Source organism: Emys orbicularis, chromosome 1, assembly GCF_028017835.1.
Source record: "Emys orbicularis isolate rEmyOrb1 chromosome 1, rEmyOrb1.hap1, whole genome shotgun sequence".
Classification (NCBI taxonomy): domain Eukaryota; kingdom Metazoa; phylum Chordata; order Testudines; family Emydidae; genus Emys; species Emys orbicularis.
Window position 1 is genome coordinate 41,695,061 of NC_088683.1, and position 21,585 is coordinate 41,716,645.

The following is a 21,585-nucleotide window of genomic DNA, read 5'->3' on the forward strand; positions in this document are numbered from 1 at the left end:
AGGAGATCTTCTGTGCATGTGTGGGCCAATGGCCACTGCTTGTCAGAATTTCTGGCACGTGGCACGCATGCGTACCCATGTGTGGAATACAGATAGGGACCACACATCTCAAAGAACTTCCACTCACCTGTAAGTAACCTCCATTTACCTGATATTTAAATGTGACAATATTTGCCCTTGTTTCCTTAGTGGTCTTTAGAACACTTAGGTTAGTGTAACTAGTAATGGTGTCCTAACAATCTACTAACAGTTAATGTGTACTTTCTCTTTCAGGCTGGTAAAGTACCTTTCTGTAAATTTCATCTTGGGGACAGACCCATCCCTGTTACGTTTAAGAGAGCCATCGCTGCACTTTCTTTCTGGCAAAAAGTCAAGCTTGCTTGGGGCCTCTGCTTCTTATCTGACCCAATCAGGTATGAATAAGTGTTTTTAGCTTTATTTGAAAGGTAGATTGTAAGTACCCGCTCCTGCATGTTGCTGAACATCCTCAGTTTCACTTCAGTCGGAGCTGAAAGTCCTCAGCAATCTGTTGGAGATGATTGGGCCCGAAATCAGCCAAAAGGAAGAATGATCAGTAACTTCTTATTCCCGTCCAGCCTCCCCTGCACCCTTTGGTAGAAGGAGGGATTGTGACAGGGACAAAGTGGAGCTGCACTGTGCCAATTCGCAGCTGTTTTATGGTTCCTTAGGGACCATAGCCTGCTGTCATATTTCAGCTTGAGAACTGAGATATGATTACCAGCTGTCTATGCAAGGAGGTCGTGGCACAGGAGAGAATATGGTCTGTAACCTTTAAATGTCTGAGTGTTCTGTTCATTAATATCCCCCTTTATAAAGGGTTTTTGTTAGCTTTCCAGGAAGTGTTACAATAATGCAGTGGTTCCCATTCCCATTATTCTGTCTGTGGATTTTTCCCCCCTCCAAAAAAACAAGTAGGGTCAAATTTGGCTCCACCTGAATTGGGGCCAAATAACTCTGCAAAAGCAGCATTAATTTGCATGGCTCAGGAATGCATTCCTAGATGCCCTTGCAATTTACTTGTGCTCCCAGCAGATGTATAATGGGGACATACGGAATTCTACCTGTTTCCTCCGACTCATTGCTTTGAGGGGACCCATTTGGAGGTGCCCTTCTGTTCCTCTCCCTGTGCACGCTCTCAAATGCTCTGTGTTGTGGTGACCAATCTTGCTGCTTCAGGGCTGCTTGACAGGCCCCAGGAGGAGCAGTGTCAATAATGCTCCTTAACTGGGCCATGATGGTAGCTCCTTCCCTCAAAGCTTTGGCACGTTGTCTCAGGTGTGATGCCAATTTATATACAGTAACTCCTCACTTAAAGTCATCCTGGTTAACGTTGCTTTGTTACGTTTCTGATCAATTAGGGAACATGCTCGTTTAAAGTGGTGCAATGCTCCCTTCTAACGTCGTTTGGCAGCCGCCTGCTTTGTCCACTGCTTGCAGGAAGAGCAGCCCATTGGAGCTAGCTGGTGGGGGCTTGGAACCAGGGTGGACTGTCAGCCCCCCTATCAGCTCCCCATGCCCCTAAGTTACCTGTGCTGCAGCCGCCCAGCAGGCTAGCAATTGCAGCTGTCCCTCCCCCCACTGCCATGTGCTGCTCCTGCCCTCTGCCTTGGAGCTGCTCCCCGAGACTCCTGCTTGCTGTGCGGGGGGGAGGGGAGGAAGAGGGGGGCTGTCAGGGTGTCCCCCTCCCCCCTGCTCCTGCACCCCACTTACCCCATCTTCCATAGAGTGGGGGGGACACACGACAGGGCTCAGGATGGAGGGAGCTTGCTGGCAGCAGCTGCGGTCTCAGCAAGCTGATCTAATTAACAAGGCAGTGTACTTAAGAGTAGGGTCAGCATACTTAAAGGGGAAATGCACATCTCTCTCTCTCTCTCTCTCTCTCACACTCACACACACACACACACACACACACACACACACACACACACACACACACGGTCTGTGTCTCTGTCTGCGATGCTGTCTCCCCTCTCTCCATTCCTGTTGCCTTGTAGAGTGTGAGAGTTAACCCTTGAGAGCTCAGCCAATTGCTAGTTCATCATTTAGCAGTAAGGCATTCCCTGGGAAATATCCCACCCTCTGACTCCTCCACCTCAACCAAGCTTCACAATCATCATCACTGTGTACCAGTATTAAATTGTTTGTTTAAAACTTATACTGTGTGTGTGTGTGTCTATATAGATCTATCTATCTATCTATCGATATAGATATAGATAACTATTGTGACAGACCCAGACCAGTGGGGTACAGGAGTCTGGTAGAGGGCAAATATACTGGTCACTGGATGAGTAGTTTCCTGTTCCCTGAGTGACCAGAGCAGGGGCTGCACTAGAGTAATCAGGAACCTGCTAGAACCAGTTAAGGCAGGCAGGCTAATTAGGACACCTGGAGCCAATTAAGAAGAAGCTGCTAGAATCAATTAAGGCAGGCTAATCAGGGCACCTGGGTTTTAAAAAGGAGCTCACTTCAGTTTGTGGTGCGAGTGTGAGGAGCTGGGAGCAAGAGGCGCAAGGAGCTGAGAGTGAGAGGGTGTGCTGTTGGAGGACTTTGGAGCACAAGCGTTATCAGACACCAGGAGGAAGGTCCTGTGGTGAGAATAAGGAAAGTGTTTGGAGGAGGCCATGGGGAAGTAGCCCAGGGAGTTGTAGCTGTCATGCAGCTGTTACAGGAGGCACTATAGACAGCTGCAGTCCACAGGGCCCTGGGCTGGAACCCGGAGTAGAGGGCGGGCCCGGGTTCCCCCCCAAACCTCCCAATTGACCTGGACTGTGGGTTCTCCCAGAGGGGAGGGTCTCTGGGCTGTTACCCAACCCACATGGTGAATCTCTGAGGCAAGAAAACCCGCCAATAAGCGCAGGACCCACCAAGATAGAGGAGGAACTTTGTCACACTATATAGATAGATAGATAGATATGTCTTTTGTCTGGTGAAAAAAATTTCCTTGGAACCTAACCCCCTCATTTACATTAATTCTTATGGGGAAATTGGATTCGCTTAACACTGTTTCGCTTAAAGTCGCATTTTTCAGGCACATAACTACAACGTTAAGTGAGGAGTTACTGTATTTGTTTAGCTTCCCATGAGTAAGGTGTAATGAATGACTTCTACTGAATAGCTCTTACATGATTGACCACTTTCTTTCCCTTTCACTGAGTTCAGACACACTGCTTATAATATGAGTCTATAGGGAGGTAGTTTTGCTTTCTCCGGAGGTACAGGACTCATATAATTTTACAAGTCAGTGTGTCTATATTGGACTTTGAGAGCATAATACAGACATTGGGATTGTTTCTCTTTCTTTCAGTAAAGATGACGTGGAGAAGTGTAAACAGAAGGATTTACTGGAGCAGATGATGGCTGAAATGATTGGAGAATTTCCTGATCTCCATCGAACAATTGTATCGGAGCGAGATATTTACTTGACCTACATGTTGAAGCAAGCAGCTAAGCGAATAGAACTACCTCGTGCTTCAGAAAGTAATTGCTTTAAAGCAGATATATAACTTGTGTTTAGCAAGCAATATGTTCTTAATGTAGTACTCCATGATTTTCCTTCCTTCCGGAAAATCTGAAAAATTTTGCCGTCTTGCTTTGTAGACAGGTACCATGTGTAATAAATGAGATGTCTTCATAAATTATAATGCTTAAAAAATAAGGGAGAATATTGTTAGATTAGTATGACAGCCTCTTCTACCAGTAGAATGAAATTCTTAGCTTTACGAGAGTGCTTTGAATAATGGATTCCTCCTTCCCATCATGCCTATGTCAAAACAGGAAAATACTAATTAGGCTGCTAAAGTTTGAAAAATGCAGGCATCAATATTACAGCACAGGATGGGACTCAAGTCTTTTTATAAAAGCAATAATATACTTCAGGAGGGGTGGGCATACTGAATACTTAGTCTCTAAAGGCACTTGGCTGTCACTTTTGTGATCCATAATCCCTTGGGATGCATAAGCATAATAAGTTATGGGTTATCTTATATCCAATATCTTAAGAAGATATTAGATGTAACTTTAGTGTAGGTCCACCGAGACTGTCTCCCGCTTTTAAAATTTCACAAATATTGCACTTGGGTCTCTGCTGCTCCCTCACGTGGTGTTTCCTCCATGCTACCAGCTGGAGAAGCAGCAGAGGAAACTGTTGACAAATCATTCAGTTTTGCTGTCAGTCCCATTTGGGTCATGAGGGAAGCAGGAGGTGTCAAAGCAACATGTGAAGGATCTCCTTCTGCTGTGGGGTCTGGAGTTCTCTGAGCAGAAAAGGGGATAAAACTTACCACCACTCTCCTCCCAAATACGTCAGCAGTAGTGGAGGATAGTTTGTGCAGTTTTTCTGCATGGCACTTCCCATGTGACCCAAGAGGACCAGAGTGAAACTGCTCAAAATCACATCAGTTTTGTTCTGCTGCTAGAAACGCTCTATGCAAGAACAGCACAGCAATGGCCTCATGCGTGATTGAGCCTGGTGATGAGAGATGGTGGAGGTAAAGGGGAGGGTAGATTAGATTCCATCACTGAAAAGGAGATGCTACAAGGGACACGAGTAGAAAGGGGCTCCACCCAGCATCCTGCACTGCATACTGGGCCCTCAACATGCTGATACGGTGGCTCCTGCTTCTCTTGGTGCTGGAAAGCAGGATGGGCCCAAGACTTACCATTGGGGAGGGGTAAGGAGCAGGGGACTGTGGTGGGGGAAGCAGGGACTCCTGGAGTTTGGGAGGGTATAGTGGGGGGTTCCCTGGGCTGGGGCTCCAGGCAGGGGGTGGGTGTAGTGGCTTATAGGCCCAAGGAGTCAGGCTGAGGGTGGGCAAGGGAGGGTCAGGCTGGTGGGGGTGAGGTTCCTGGGGGGGGGAAGAAGAGAGGTCAGGCTGGTGGCAGTGGCGGAGGTACCCGGGAGAGGAAGAGGAGGGGGTCAGGCTGTGTGGAGAGGGTGCCTGGGAGGGAAAGGGGGGGTCAGGCTTGTGGTGATGGGGGGACACCTGGGAGAGAGAGAACAGGGGGTCAGGATGTGTACATGGTGGTGCGTGGGAGGGGAAAGTGGGTCAGACTTGTGGGTGGAGGTACCTGGGAGAGGAAGGGGGGGGGGTGAGGCTTGTTGTGGGGAGGGGTGGCACCTGGGAGATGAATCGGTGGGGAAGGCAGTGGCCGTTTTTTTGGTCTCTTAGAGGTGGCAGCCCTATTTGGGTTCTGACCAGGTTTGGCCCAGCTGTCCTCTGACTCCCCTCACCATGACTCATGACTGGAAGGGGGGGGGCAAATGTCAGTGAGTGGCATTGTGACCTGGCACACACCATCACAGTGCCACTCAGGTTTGGTACCCTAGGGAGATGCAGACAGGTTTGGCACCCTAGCGGCTGGGCTGCTTCTTGGCTGTCTCTGGGATGGCCGTGATGATCAGGGCCACGGAAGAGATGGGGAACTTCTGGGTGGGGTCTGGTTTCTCAAGTCCCTTTTCAGGATTCAGCTCATCCGTGACTTGTTAGGCCTCCTTGCTGGCACTGGTGTCATGACCCATCAGGTGTCTGCTTTGGGGTCCTGGTGGCTGACCATTATGGCACCCATGTTTCTTCTTCCCAGGGGTAAAGAACCAGCTTTCCTCCTCCCTCAGCTGCTGAAGCCCAATCCCACAATCAGTGTCTCAGTCCCTTATTTGTATTGATTTGGACCAAACTTGCGTCCAAAGCCAGCTAAGACTCAATGCCCCTTCCCCTTAGGAGCTGGTAAAGTTCCTCTTAGTTCTGCCTGTTTTTCAAAAGGCAGCAGAGTTTCTCTGGCTCAAGAGCCTCCGAATCCCAGTGTACCAAACTACTTGCTCTTGTGTGATTTGTACGGTCTCCAGCAAGTTTTGTGTTCATCAGGATCACTTTCCCTAGAGCTGCAGAGCCAGCTGAGCATAGTCCAGCTCATTTCTAAATCATGTTGCATAAATGTAGCCAAGTGATTAGTCTACTTAGGTAACGTTTCCTAGACAAAAAGGAGAGAGTGGGTATTAGATTTTTTTTTTAATTAAATTGCCATATATATTTAAATATTCTATCTCTATTAATATATTTCATATTTGATTTTTTTAAAGTCTCCTCTGATCTAATAATAAATAAATGTAGATTTTTATTTTATTTGCAGACTATATATCTCATGCTCTTGTTTAGTTTAAGGGAGGTGGGTGGGCTCCCAATTCCATAGTGCACAGGGCCCCAAAACTCTCTAATCTGGCCCTGCTGGTGAAGGGGGAGAAGAGAAATAAAAATGGGGGGAGCATGGAGTAGAGGAAGGAGAGACAATGAAGCAAACAGTGGAAAGGAAAAACAGTAGGGAGGACAGATAAAAGCTATTGGGAACAAAGAGAGAGAAAATTCAGGGGAGAGATGAGGCAAAGACCTCGGGGATAGAAGAAAGCAGCTGGATTTTCAAGGAGATTGTATCTAAGGCTTTTCATTTATTAAATTGTTAGCTGAAGAAGTCTAGCGCACAAACTGTGTGTGTGTGTGTGCGCATGCGTGCATGTCACAAGCAATTTATGGTGTCCAAAAACACTAGCGTGTGAATTCCTTAGTGAATCAGACAAAAAGAAAAATCTTGTTTGTGTATTTATTATTTATATGTTGATTTATCCCCATTATGCTGATCCACCATACCTGGCAGAGAGAACCAGAATGGCACTAGTTATGTTTCTGAAGTGTTGCTGCAGCATTTACTCAAGTTGGGGGGCTAAAACCTTATGCAATGTTTTGAGGGTCATATAATCAAATAGGACCTCAAAATTTGCTCCTGTAACTTTGGTGGGCTAAATAGTGAGTGCATATTAGAAGGTGATTTGAGGCTCCTTTTATTTATTTTTGAGCGAGGGATACTAAGTGCTTGAAACACAAATTGGAAATGCCACTCCCAAAACAAAAATAAAGACAACCGTCAGATGCTTTAAAAATAGGATAATTGCCCAGTCATGCAAAGAGAACCAGGTGGGCCAAACTCTGTACTTCTTAGGATCCCCACTGAAATCAGTCGCACTCTGTGTAGACAGAGGGGTCCAGTTTCGCAGAGCTCCCTTTGCAGGCTCAGGGCCCAAATGCGTTTTGCATTGTACCCTGATGGCCACTAGACTCAGGTGACCTAGGTTACCCAAATTCCAAAGATGGTCAATGGAGAGGGACTTACCACTGTATGTGAGCTTCCAACACCAAGTGCTTATTGGTCAACCTTGACTCCCACAGCTGGGTATAACAGGAGAAGAGGTCTCTCATGGGACAAGGTGTGAGATCATTCAGGGCTTTATGGATCATTGCTAAAAACCTTGAATTCTGCCCTTCGAAGCAAATAAGAAGGCAATGCAAAGACTTCACCCAATTTTATGTGCTCACGGCAAGCCGTACTAGTGATGAGCTGCATTCTGCCCCAGCTGGAGCTTCTAGGACTTAGAGTAGCACTAGAGGTAGTCAAAATAAGTAGGATTTTATTTTTATTTTTATTTTTTTTGGAGGGGGGGGAGTTCAAAAGAGAATCTTGTCTTTCAAAAATTTTCATGTTTTCTAACTTTTTGAAAAAATTTGGTTCATGTTTACTGGGGGTAATTGTTTGAAATTGTTGCCTTGATATATGAGATTGCTTACAGTTTGGCAATGTTTTTCTCACTGGAGAAGAGACTGATATTTTTTTCCCCCTCTTCTCTCTTAGCTGAACCCAGAAAATGTATCCCGTCTGTTGTAGTTGGAGTGGTTGGGATGGGTCATGTGCCTGGAATAGAAAAGAACTGGAACACTGACTTAAACATCCAGGAAATCATGAGGTAACTTCCTCTCCTCTTTGTATGTTGATTTCGTAGCTCCTCAGCTTTACAATCTGCAGTAGCCTTTGTTTTTAATGCTTATGACATCTTGCTCAGGTCACCCAGAACTGTGAGCCGCACTGTTACCAGTCTGCCTCAACAAGAGTGAGCTTTGCTGCTGCTAAGCTGTGTGTCCGCTCCCCACTTCACCAGCTTGTCTGCCTTGCCAGCAAACTCTTCAGGACTCTGTCAGTCCAAACCTTGCCTTGTAGGTAACAATCAGTGAACCCCAGTTCCCGAGAGACGTCTCTCTGGAGTGTCCAGTCCCTCTCACTGGATGCTGTTATTAAGTTCACTGCCTCCAAAGAGATGGCGCCCACATTAGCTTGTTAGGTTAGCTGAAGATCCACACTTCACAGCAGCACTGAGAAAGTTTTGTAATAACACATGAATAAGTTTATTAACAAAGAACATAGGTTTAAGTGATTTCAAGTAAGAGTATGCTGTGTTGTTGTAGCCATGTCGGTCCCAGGGTATTAGAGACGAGGTGGGTGAGGCAATATCTTTTATTGGACAGACCTGAAGAAAAGCTCTGTACGGGTCAAAAGCTTGTGTCTCTCACCAACAGAAGTTGGTCTAATAAAAGATACTATCTACCTTGTCTCTTCAGGTAAGAGTGAAAAAGATATGAAAGGTTACTAACAAAACATGCTTTCTAGTGACTAAAACTTAATGTCGGCAAGTTACAATCTTTGTCTAAGCAGGTCTCTCACCTATAGTCCGTTCCCAGAGACGTCAACCCCCTTGGTTGAAGGATCCACCTTTCTCAGATTTCTAGAGCTCTGGCCTCTTGGGTCCTTTAGTGGCCAAAATGTTTTTTTGTTTCTACTTATAATTCCTAAAGTCCATTGTCTCTGTTTCAAGAGCCAGGAAGACTTCCTGGGGTATAGCTTCCATCCCTCTTGTGAATGCTAAGTGATCATCCCCCCTGCTTGCTAGTTTGATAGCTCCGTTTACTGTATGTGTAAATGTACTTCCCTTGTTTCTGGGCTTATCAGGCTCAATTTACATTGGAGACACAGTCAAGCAGGCAAAACAACATTTCTTTTTCTAGGACAGGCTGGGCTTATGCATGCTTGACAAACACCTTTTACAAACATATTTGCAGCACACATCTATAATTCTTTATACTCTGCATGTACATGTGGGGGAGCGGAGGGATAGCTCAGTGGTTTGAGCATTGGCCTGCTAAACCCATGGTTGTGAGTTCAATACTTGAGGGGGCCATTTAGGGAAGTGGGGTAAAAATCTGTCTGGGGGTTGGACTAGATAACCTCCTGAGGTCCCTTCCAACCCTGATATTCTATGATGATTCTATGATTCTAATATGTCATTCATATTTGGGTAGGATACCTTACATGACACTTTTTAGATACAAGTTATGACAACAGTGAGGTGGGGCAATGTGTGTGCCAGGCCTGATGTGAGTAATGGTATGGTGTGCCCTCTGCCAGTTGGCATTGCGGGGCGCTGTGGGTCACAATGCTACAGCAGTGAAATGGTGTATAATACTTGCAGATTGTTCTTACAACAAAGATGAGAGAAGCTGTAAATGGAAAAAAAATGAACATAGCTGGATTTCCGGGGTGATGCATCTGATCAGAAAACGGTCTTGCCCTAGAAGAAAATGTATTTATCTGTGTTTAGTGCTTTTAAAATGAATGTAGGGTACGTGATTCAGAGGTGAAACCTGCAGTATGTGAAACAAGAAGCTTCAAATATAACTTAACCAAAGAGTGAGACATTGTTGACCTCTGGGCTTTGCTTGTATTCAGGCAGCACTGCCTCTTGAAGTGCAAAATCACAGTTTCTCATAATCCATTTGCTAAGAATAGCAGTGAAACTGTGGCAGAACAGGAGACTACCAAGGCTAGCCCCGCCTGCTCAGGTTCTTGGACAGCTGCTGTCCATGCTGCCATGGCTTCACTGCTGTTGTTGCTCAAGCTAGCTTTAATTTTTCAAAGCTAGCCTGGGTGTGTCTACATGTGCTGCAGTCACACCTCCGGATTTGCAGTGTAGACATACTCATAGTACCTTTGGAATTCAGCCCAGATCAGTGGGTTCCAGAATTCACCATTTGATTCCCTCCCCCCTCCCCCCCCCCGCTTGAATCTATCATGCCCCGTTATTGTAGTACCTGAGTGCCTCAATTTCTGTAATGTATTTATCCTCCCAATACCCCTATGAGGGAGGGAAATCCTTTTATCCCCATTTTACAGAAGGGGAACTGAGGCACACAAAGGCTTGCCCAAGATCACATAGGAAGTCTGGGAATTGAACTCAGGCCTTCCAAATCTTAGGTTTGTGCCCTAAAAACTAGACCATATCCTTTGATGGCTGGTTAGTAGTCTCAGTCCAGTTGCTAGTGGACAGAGATCTAGATCAGAGTTACAGTAACTGACATTATTGGTACATTTGTTTGCATTTTCATTAGTGAGGTTGAAGGCTGAATGGCGTGGAAACTGACCTACCTATCTTCATGCCTACACAAGGGATCCTTCTAAGTCAGGCGTAAGACATTTTGACTGAACTGACACTACTCAAGGCTGTGACGGTGGAGGAGTTGTCAGTCCAGCATCTTTCATAAGGCACTAAGTTTGCTTAAATTCTCCCGTTTTTTTTAATAGTATAAATAGGTGTGGCAGAATTTGTTTTTTTTTATTTTTTTTATAATTTTTATGATATTGATCATTTTTAAGCATTTTTTCAATTTTTCAGTTTACACTTTCACAGTTGCGGGAAATTGTGGTATGGGTCAGACAAAAATTATTTAATTACAATGGGTATTGATTCAAAAAGTGAAAGCTTTATAACTGTCGAAACACAAATTGTCAACGTCGCATGTCAAAATATACGAAGTAAATATCTTCAAATTGAGTTCTAATTTAAGCAGCATTTTTCTTACTTTGCCTATCTGTAAGGTTTGATTATAACCAAATAATGGAAATAGTTTTGTCAGTTTGTGTGTGTATGATGAAATTGATGTTTACAGCCATTTACTGATAAAAATCGAATCCTCCCAAGCCTAAGTATAAAGCAAGTAATAACCCTCAGAGTACAACCATTCTCAAACCCCGACTTCTTGGCTGGAGGATGAACTTTCAGCTTTCTCAGCATATTTGAGATGCACAGTCTGTGGGGTTATGGCTATGTATTCTCCGAGTATTCTTCCTAGATTTAAAGTTCTCTTGCTGTACTGCAGATACCTTTATTATGCTTCATGAGGGGCAAAGTGCTCTGGAAATAACCTTTCTTAGGATTCAGAATCCAAACATGTATTTCCATTTACAGATTTTTGGATCATCCCATATTGAACTTACTGCTAAGTGCAACCCCCTTTGGGTTTATATTCAAAGGTGATTTAAATTAGTTGAGAGGCTGAAAAAGAGGGAAAAGCAACTAATAAGAGGATGTAAAAAGATGGAAGCTAAAGTAGTTGTATCTCTATCCCCCCTCCCCCATGCTCTCTCTTTCTAAGTTGTACCTTTTTCCAACCCCTCAAAATACAAGATCTTGTTTTATATTAGGAAACTTATATCTTTGTAACTAAATTAATTTAAAATCAACCTAATGACCCTGTGCAAATCTCTAATATATGTACAGATTTAACCCAGTTTAAATCATGGTAATATAGTTTCAATTTAAACCAATTTGGTGCAATCCTGTAATACAGACAATGTAACTAAATGTAAATACGCTTATTTATACCAATGAAACTTTTCTAGTACTGGCAAGTCCTGACCCTCTTTAAATCCTCATACTGATGTTTAACTTATGCCACCTCACACATCACCTTTGATTTTGGTTCTTTGTAGTTAGATGAATAGTCACATTAAAAACAATTCTGTATAGATTTAAATTTCTCCACAATACTCCTGACAGCATTCTTTGTGTTTGTTAGGGTTTCTGATGGTAAAAGAGGTCAAGCTCCTTAGGGAATTAAAAGTTGTGCCCTACATGACTGGAAAGGTCATTGGTCCAGATCCTCAAAAGTATTTAGACTTCTACTGATTTCAGTGGAAGTTAGGAGCCTAAATACTTCAGGATCTGGGCCATTACCCTTAGATTTGGAATAAGATGTTGGATGTAATCTATGACCTTGAAAGAACCATTTGCTCTGTCTTAATATACCTATTCCATGCAAGGGCTCCTGGTACTAGTAAGGAAGTGTGTTGTAATGGCAAACATTGTGGCAGAAATGATCAGCGTTTAATGAAGATAGGGAAGGATCTTTTTCTTCCAGCTATGTGGATGATAACTTTGTCTTTATCACCTTTACTTCAGTGTGCCTCCACCGTCAACTTCGAGTAAGGTTCTCAGATTTGTCATAAAGGCAACAGTTTTCGGACTGATGGGATATGGCTGCTACCGGGTAGGACAAAGGACAGTTCAATTTATTCTCTCGATGCCAGCAACACAGAACTGTCTTCAGAGGCTGACGGAAATTAGACCTCGACATTGAACGCCCAGTTGAAATACTGTCTGGAGATAATTGCAGAAATGAGTTTTAAAGACAACACATGCTAATTGGGATGAAAAAGAGGGACTGAGGATTCTTGTCATAGGTTCCATTTGATGCTGAGCAGTGCTGAATTGCTGTGAAGTAAATGGGTTGCTATTAAAAGCTACACCAGCTGTGACCTAATGAATAAGTCTGCTTCCTGATAAGTGTGTGGTATGAAAGTAAATGATTCCAGTTTGAGGTAAATGAAATATGTTACACATATATATTATATATCATATTATATATTATGTGTATATATAATATATATTTATGATGATGTAGTACAGACAGCGTAAAGAGTGTATATTCTTGACTTTTTTCAGAGGAACAGAGCAACATAAGGTAACTTAATTATGTTTCCGCTCAACAGCGCATGGACACCTCTGAGTAGTGTTTCGGTATAATAATACCAAATGATCAGTCCTGGTGCTAAGCACCTATAAAATGATTTAGAAGGACATCTTCTTACAGAACATTTTGTATACATTTAAGTTTTTTTTAAACTTCAGAGCTTTCAAAAAATATCAGAATGGTACAGGCTGTCAGACGTACACCGCCAAGTTTCTTTGAGCCTTATTAAAGAACTGAAACATTGCCTTTAGAATTACACCTCACCTTAGAGACATCAGTAATAGTTTTCTCCTCTGTTGGAAAGGTACGTACCTTTATCAGCAGGTGTTGGTTAACTTCCAGTGTTTACAGGGCACTCTGTTCCTTTTGGATTCAATTATTTAACCATATTAGTTAGCCAAATCCTGTTGGCTTTAAGTTCAGTATTGTAAACTTTTGAGGCTAGAACTACTGTCTAATTTACTTTTCACGTCGCAAAGCTTTCTTTATTTGGACAGTATGTCTGGGTTTGATATGCAGTACTTGACCTTACTTTTCTCCCCCCACACATGCAATGTTTTGTTTATCAGTATAATTTTTCAGTGGATGAGTATTTTATCTATTTAATAGAAAGAAAAGCAAAAATCAATTAATTTTTTTAACTAGCTATGGGGTTTGGAGTTTTTTTTATCTTTGCTGTTTGTAGAATTATGGGTATGACTTCAACTACTGTAATGTTAAACACTTTTTTTTCAGTACATCTACTTCTAACCCTATGTTCATTATGTTTTATAGTTCTTTCTGTATCCATAAGACAGGATTGCCCTTAATTATAAGTGCCCTTGGAAACAAACTATTCCCTCCCCAATGGTATAGCAATCATAATTGTCATATCAATAATGTTTTAATCTCTTTATTTTATGTGAAAGAGGTCCATGTGCTACTGGAGCTCGTATGCAATTGCAAATTGGTTGAAGTGAAGTCCATATCTGTTCTCAGGGCCGGCTCCAGGCACCAGCAAAGGAAGCAGGTGCTTGGGGCGGCCAATGGAAAGGGGTGGCACGTCCAGGTCTTTGGCGGCAATTCGGCGGCGGGTCCCTCACTCCCTCTCGGTGGGAAGGACCCGCCGCCGAATTGCCGCCAAAGAATGAAGCGGCACGGTAGAGCTGCTGCCGAAGTGCCGTCGATTGCGGCTTTTTTTTTTTTTTTTTTTTCTTTCCCCTCTCCCCCCACCGTTTGGGGCAGCAAAAAAGCAGGAGCCGGCCCTGTCTGTTCTGATACCTTTACGTGGGGAGGAGGAGCTGAATCTGAGGGATGGCAGCAAGGAGAGGTTGATTTTGGTTTTCATACAGTTCAATAAGGTTAACAAACTGTGCTTGTTTTATTAGTAGGGTATGTTTTCAAAGTCTTGTGTGGGGGAAATGTCTTCACACAATCTATTATTTGCCCAAGATTTTTGTGTGTGTATCCTTCATGCAGTGTCTTTTTAAAAGCTTTTTCTCTTTAACCCTAAATAAATGAATGGCCTAATCCTGTTCGCATTTATGCCACTGACATCACTGGCGAGCTGGTATGTCTATTGGCCTGGTACTCCAGTGCCTTGCACCTTGTGTACTTATTTAGATCCCAATCCAGGAAACCACTTATGGAGATGCTTAATTTAAAGGATGTGTTTAAATCTATCCTGATTAAAACACTTACTTATTTAAGTGCTTTTCTGAATTGGGGCGTACACCTGTGCAAGGGAGTGTAAAATACTGCCTACTCAGAATGGCTGTATTTCATACTCACTTTTCACAGATGTAAGTGACAATGCAGGACACAGCGGAATTGGGTCCTTCGTCTTCAGTTTTCTATTTATTAATGTTTGAAACAAGCAGTGATCTGCATTGAGCTTGAAGGCAGAATTAGCAAATAACTGACTAGAGTGACCACCTGAATTCTGAGTCTTGATTTTTTGTAATAATTTAATAAACTGTTTAGCAGTCATGTTTGAATAATTTTATTACATTTTTATGTACATTTTTAAAGAAAAAGCTTAAGCCCATTCTTCTCCTGGCGTTAGTGACCTACCAAAAGATTGGGAGTTCTTTCCCCTCCTGAGATTTCTCTAGGAGGTTTAGTTCAATGTATTAATGTTTTGCTTTAAAATATCTGTGAACATATCTGTGCTCAGGTAATTTTACACAAAAGAAAAAAAACTAAGGAAAATTGCAGACAAATGAGCCTTAAATTTGGGTGGGGCTAGCACTAAATGATTGTCTTGGAGCATTTTCACATGTTTAGTGTGTTATTTTTTTCCACATGCGCACAATTACCCGCACCCCTGGAAAATGGTTACAATGTCAGTTACTCTTTGATTTTTATGACAATTTGATTATTACCAAAATTTATTGTTTTAAAATGTGTATTGTTTCCCCCTCTTTGTCTCTTAAAATATATAAACAGATTCTTAAAACAAGCTGTTTGTTGATGAAGAATTTGTTCTCAAACTGGCAGATCATCAGAACCCACAAGTGTTTATCCTGGGGCAATCAAATGCCTGATGAATTTGCAGACCTAACAGTCCTATGAATCCACACATAAGTGGTATATGTTGTATACTTGATGTGCTATACTATCTGTGTAACATGCTCAATGTTTTACCCTCCATTAATTTCCTTCTGTGTTCTAGAGTCAATCATTTAAGTGTTAACAACATCCAGTGAAATTTAAACATATGTTGAATTGTCCCAGCCCTCACTCAACCCTGTGAAGCCATATTGTACTTTTTGGTAAACTGTGCATTTGCTTTATGCATTTGTACATCTTATGTAAATTTGAAGTATTTTTAACAAGCGTGTGCCTTTTAGTCTACAACAGTTTCAAGTAAACAGCAGTATGTTCTATGTTATCCAAATAAAATATTTTAACCACTGTTTCTCTTGAAGCCATTTATTTTTGGTATTAGTCATCATTTTTAAAAAACAAATACTGGTTAACTAAAGTAGATGCAAAATATGCACACCACCTAATGTATTTTTCTAAACCATGACTATGGTGCTGAACAGCTTGGTCCAAATCCAGCAAAGCACTTAAATCCATGCTTAAATTTGAGCACATCAGTAGTTTCATAAGAAGTAGATCATGTGGTTAAGTGCTCTGCTTTGGATCGGAACCAGAACACTCAGTGGTTTGAAGGAATGAGCCTCATAAGAGGCTAAAGGTGAATGAATTTGTGGCAAAATAAAACAAGAATTTATTTAAACTTGAAAATTGGACCAGGTTAATCAAAATAACCCTTGCAAAAATATATGTGCAAAGCTTTAATTTTAAGTCAGGATAATGTTCATATTGAAAATAAATCCATTTGTAACAGTTAGATATATTATAGTCAATTTACTGATAATAGAATATTCTATGCGATTTGCCACTCAACTGCCTATACTCTTTGTATACATTCTTGTGGAGAAAGGGAGCTTATGCAGCCCTCTGGACATAAGCATTAAGTCCTATTATCCTTTTTTAGGCAAAACTCCTGCTGATGGCAATGTGAGCTTTGACTGAATGAGTGCTGAATAGGCCATTTAGATGAGAAGCAGACGCTGTTTTTAAATAAATGTTAAAATAAAGTGCTGGCCATGGAACTTCCCTCTGACATGCCACTAAATAGTTAAATGAGTTCTGAAAGTACTGTCTCAGTTGGGGCCCAGTCTGGCAAGGTGTTGAGTGGAGGGGGGTCCTTGTTACCTTCCAGAATTGGATCCTCATTTTGCGGCTTAAAAAAAATGTATCAGGGCCAAAAGAAAGTCTTAAAGTAAAACAAAAATGACTACACTTCCGGAAAAGATAATCAGTTAGCTAACCCAATAGAAATAATACACAATGATTGGGCAATTCAGTATACAAAAGTGCTGAGGGGAGGTAGCTAAATCAAAGGAATGCCATGCTCTATCTCCTCCCACCCGCATCCCTTCTAGTATGTTTTTAATCTACTCTTTTGTGTAGGAATAGAAGCCACCTGCTTTTATAATCTATTGTTTGTTTATCACTGCTGTATACATACATTTGGCCAAGATAGTATTTATGATGAAAGGTCTTTTTTAATAGATGCTGACATAATACTGAATCAAATTTTAAATTACTGAATTAAAAATCACCCAGAGTTGCACAGGGAGTTGCTTATTTGAAGCTATGCATGTGAAATGTAAAACCCTTTTTAAAGTGCCAGTTATGAGAAATATAACAAGTTATCTCAAAGTGCCAGACAGTAGTGGGAACTACACATTGAAAAAGAGGAAAATTGTGTCTTTTGTGTAATTCTAAGACAAACTTGTAGTTATTTGCTGTTTCCCTCTGAAATTAAAATAAACTTTAATTTTAGACTTTGGTGTTGCAGGACTGTTTCTTTACTGCAAGTCTAATAACTCCTATCTAATAACTTATATTTACAGCTGCACTAATGAAGGGTCATATCCAGCAGGGGGCTAAGCTCATTCACCTGCCTTTTGATATTGACTAAGTCTGAGGCCTTGGCTACACTTGCAGATGTACAGCGCTGTGAGTTAAACCTGACTTCGTGCAGCTGAGTAGGGAAAGCGCTGCAGTCTGTCCACACTGACAGCTGCCCAGCGCACTGTCGTGGCCACATTTGCGGCAATTGCAGCGCTATTGAGAGCGGTGCATTGGGGCAGCTATCCCACAGAGCACCTCTTCCCATTCTGGCGTTGTGGGAAGGGGGTGTAGGTGCGGGGCATTCTGGGTCCTGTCCCAACGCCCCGTGATGCATCGCTTCGCATCCCAGAAATCCCTTTGTTTCCGTCCACCTTTGGCGCCATCTTTCAACGGTTTCTGTGCAGCGCGATCTGTCTGCAGGAAATGGAGCCCGAACTGCTGAGGCGTATGCTGACTTATGTCGCCAGCACGTCACGTTTGGCTGTTGAACTATTCCTTAAGATCCAAAGTGACAGTGAGAGTGAGGAGTCCGACGATGCTATCAAGCCGCGTAACGCGTACGACACGAAATTGCTTGTGGCATTCACGGACATGCTCAGCACTGTGGAACGCCGCTTTTGGGCTCGGGAAACAAGCACCGAGTGGTGGGATCACATCGTCATGGAAGTCTGGGATGACGAGCAGTGGCTGCAGAACTTTCGGATGAGAAAAGCCACTTTCATGGGACTGTGTGAGGAGCTTGCCCCCACCCTGCGGCGCAAGGACACGAGATTGAGAGCTGCCCTGCCAGTGGAGAAGCGGGTGGCTATTGCAATCTGGAAGCTGGCAACTCCAGACAGCTACCGGTCGGTAGCAAACCAGTTTGGAGTGGGACAGTCGACCATTGGAATCGTGTTGATGCAAGTTTGCAAGGCCATTAATCGCATCCTACTCAGAAGAACCGTGATTGTGGGTAACATGCAGGAAATAGTGGATGGCTTTGCACAAATGGGGTTCTCCCTAACTGTGGAGGGGCGATAGATGGGACGCACATTCCTATTCTGGCACCACCCCACCTAGGATCCGAGTACGTTAATCGGAAGGGATATTTCTCTATGGTTCTCCAGGCGCTTGTGGATCACCGTGGGCGTTTCATTGACATTAACACAGGCTGGCCCAGAAAGGTGCATGACGCCCGCATCTTTCGGAACACTTGGCTGTTCAGGAAGATGCAGGCTGGGACTTTTTTCCCAGAGCGGAAGATCACGGTAGGGGAAGTTGAAATGCCCATTGTGATCCTTGGAGATCCCGCTTACCCGTTAATGCCGTGGCTCATGAAACCCTACACAGGGAGCCTTGACAGCAGCAAGGAACGGTTCAACTACAGGCTGAGCCCGTGCCAAATGACTGTGGAGTGTGCCTTTGGCCGTTTAAAGGCCCGCTGGCGATCTCTGTATGGGAAGCTGGACTTGGCCGAAAACAGCATCCCCACGGTTATATCCGCGTGCTGTGCCCTCCATAATATTTGTGAAGGGAAGGGTGAAAGCTTCACTCAGGCATGGACCTCTGAGGTTCAACACCTGGAGGCTGAATTTGCACAGCCAGAGAGCAGGGCTATTACAGGGGCCCAGCGCGGGGCTGCAAGGATTAGGGATGCCTTGAGGGAGCAATTTGAGGCTGAAAACCAGCAGTGATATCTGGTGCTCTGCACGGGAGTGAAGTGCAGTAGTTCCAATCTTTAGGAATCAGTGTTTGCTAAGCAGACAAGCAGACTTGCAGTGCCTGTTTATTTCCTGGGCTAAGGAGTCTTCTACTTTATGCAATAATAAAGAATGTTTTCGAAGCCAAAGAATCCATTTATTGAAAAGAAACAAGGGGGTGGAATGGGGAACAGTACAATCACAGATTCGCATATGTCCTGTCTGGTGTGCTGTGCAGTGAGTGCTGCACTTCAGGACAGCTATACTGCATGGTGATGGGGGTTGAGTGCAGAGGGTAAGGGTCGTGGTTTTCAGGGCTGGGTGGTGAAGATACTGGTGTTGGAGGCAGCAGGTGGCGTGAAGAACACGGAAGTTGGGGAAAGTGGGTTGGAGGTGACAGCGGGGCACAACGGAAAGAGTTTTGGGACAAGGGCTGTGGGGGGGGTGGCGTTTGCGTTTGCGGTACTGCTCCTCTTTCTGCATGGCTACCAGCTCCTGGATAGCGTCTGCTTGGCGCTCCAGGATGCTTATGAGCCTATCAGTGCTTTGCTACCGGTGCGCGGTGCTTTGCCGCCGGTGCGCTGCATTTTCCTGGCGGATCCTGCTTTCTCTCTCCCTCCAGTTCTGTGCTTTCTCATTCTCTTTAATAGATTGCCGCATCACTTCTTGCAGCATGTCTTCTTTGCTTTTTCGCGGTCTCTTCCTGAGTCTTTGCAGTCTCTGAGCAGGCGATAAGAGGGACGGCTGAGGTCTCAAGGTTGATGCAGCTGTATAGGCAAAATGCAACATTTAACAGAGGCAGCATTGTTTATACCAGACAGAGTAATGATTCCCCCCGCACTTAAGGAGTAGAAAACACACAGGGTCTACACAATAGCATAATTTTCCTGTCCGAAACAAACAGCACACACATCCCACGGGAGCCTCAAAATGGTGAGTAAGGGGGACTGATTGTTTCAGGGCTGCACTGTCCTCTGGGTTTCTGTGCCTTGGGGAGAGCCAACAGCTTCAGGGGGCACCTACACTGAACACTGTCCCAACATTTTCCACAGGAGTTCATCCTGGATGATATCTCGCTGCTGAGGGTGACCTGGGAAGCAAGGGAGGGTCTTCTACTGCAATGCGGCTTCCGCCCTGGCCCATATGCAGCTTGCCTGTGTGCAGCAATGGTCCCCCCACCCCTCGCGGCACAGTGGCGCGGACACGTTAGCCTGGCTGGGACAAGGACCACGGTGACTCTCCCGATAAACCTGCGCAAGCGCATTGCACACGTTCTAGATGAGACATTTGAGGAGATTACCGAGGCCGATTACCGCGATGTGATAAACCACATCAATGCACTATTCCGCATCTAGGCATGCATGCCTAACCCTCCTCTCCCAAAGAGCCCACACCAAAAAAATTCCTTCCCAAAAAAAAAAAAAACGCTTACCGGGAACCTGCCCTTCTGTTTGTCCTCCACCAAGTACCGGCCACTGTGACTGGCTACCTTCCTCCTGGCTCGAGAAGAGCTCCTGGCTGCATGACTCCAGGGATTCCGGGGTGTCTCCATCCGGCCCACCACCATCACACCCGTTTTCCTTCTCCTCTTCCTCCTCCCCCCCCACACTGGCTCTGAAGTGTCCATGGTGGTGCTCGGAGTGGAGGTGGGGTTAACCCCAAGTATCGCATCCAGCTCTTTGTAGAATCGGCAGGTCGCGGGGGGAGCACCCGAGCGGCCGTTTGCATCGCGGGCTTTGCGGTAGGCACTCCGCAGCTCCTTCACTTTAATCCTGCACTGCAGGGCGTCCCGCTCATGGCCCCTTTCCATCCTGTCCTTTGATACCTTCCCGAAGGTATCATAATTCCTACGGCTGGAGCGCAGCTGGGACTGTACAGCTTCCTTCCCCCAAACACTGAGGTCCAGCAACTCGCCATTGCTCCATGCTGGGGCTCGCTTGGCGCGTGGAGGCATGGTCACTTGGAAAGATTCGCTGCTAGCACTCCACGCCATGCCGGGCTGAGCAAACAGGAAGGGGATTTTTAAAATTCCCAGGGAATGTAAAGGGTGGGTCACATGGTTGGTTACCTGAGGCCAGGTCAGTAGAGTTTGAACTGATGACCAGAGTGGCTAGAACAGGCATTGTGGGATACTGCCGAATAATTCTGGAGGCCATTCACAGCGCATTGGGCGGCCACACTGGCGCCGCAGCGCTGCAGCGGCAGCGCTGCACTCGCTATTCCTCTCGGAGAGGTGGAGTACATGCAGTGCTGCAACCACAGAGATACAGCGCTGCAAATGCCTTGCCAGTGTGGACGGGGAGTGAGTTACAGCGCTGGGGGAGCCTTTACAGCACTGTAACTCGCAAGTGTAGCCAAGGCCTGATCACTCCCCGTCCATACTGGCAGGGCACTTACAGCGCTGTATCTCCCTGGGTACACCGCTGCAGGTACTCCACATCTCCGAGAGGAATAACAGCTGCAGCGGAGTGGCTACGACTCACGGGTGTGAGTGTAAACGCTTGCAGTGCTGTACTAATCACCTTGTCAAGTGGCCAATCCTCTCCATTGTTGTGACCGGCTGCAGGAATGCGGAAGTGCCGGTTTCAAAGCTCGTACCACAGAGAAAAGCAAACAGTTTGCAGCTTGCTTTGAGTGAGTAAATGAATGAGCAGGGGGCCGGGAGTTCAGAACTTGCAAAATAGAGTGCTGACACGCTCCAAAAAGCACTCTCTCTCCCCCCACACTCCCTGTCACAATCCACCCCCCACCCCATTTTGAAAAGCACGTTGCAGCCACATGAATGCTGGGAT

At 44.6% G+C, this 21,585-nt stretch overlaps 1 protein-coding gene across 2 annotated transcripts in view; it reads left to right on the forward strand.

The window, feature by feature from the left end:
* The window catches only part of TRABD (TraB domain containing), a 54,763-nt gene extending 42,455 nt beyond the window's left edge, over positions 1–12,308 (forward strand). For both annotated transcript variants that reach the window (XM_065423260.1, XM_065423261.1), the window contains 4 exons: positions 274–413; positions 3,326–3,498; positions 7,696–7,807; positions 12,131–12,308. In XM_065423260.1, the coding sequence (XP_065279332.1) occupies positions 274–413; positions 3,326–3,498; positions 7,696–7,807; positions 12,131–12,308 (603 nt within the window). The remainder of the gene's footprint in view (positions 1–273; positions 414–3,325; positions 3,499–7,695; positions 7,808–12,130) is intronic.
* The last annotated feature ends 9,277 nt before the right edge of the window (positions 12,309–21,585 follow it).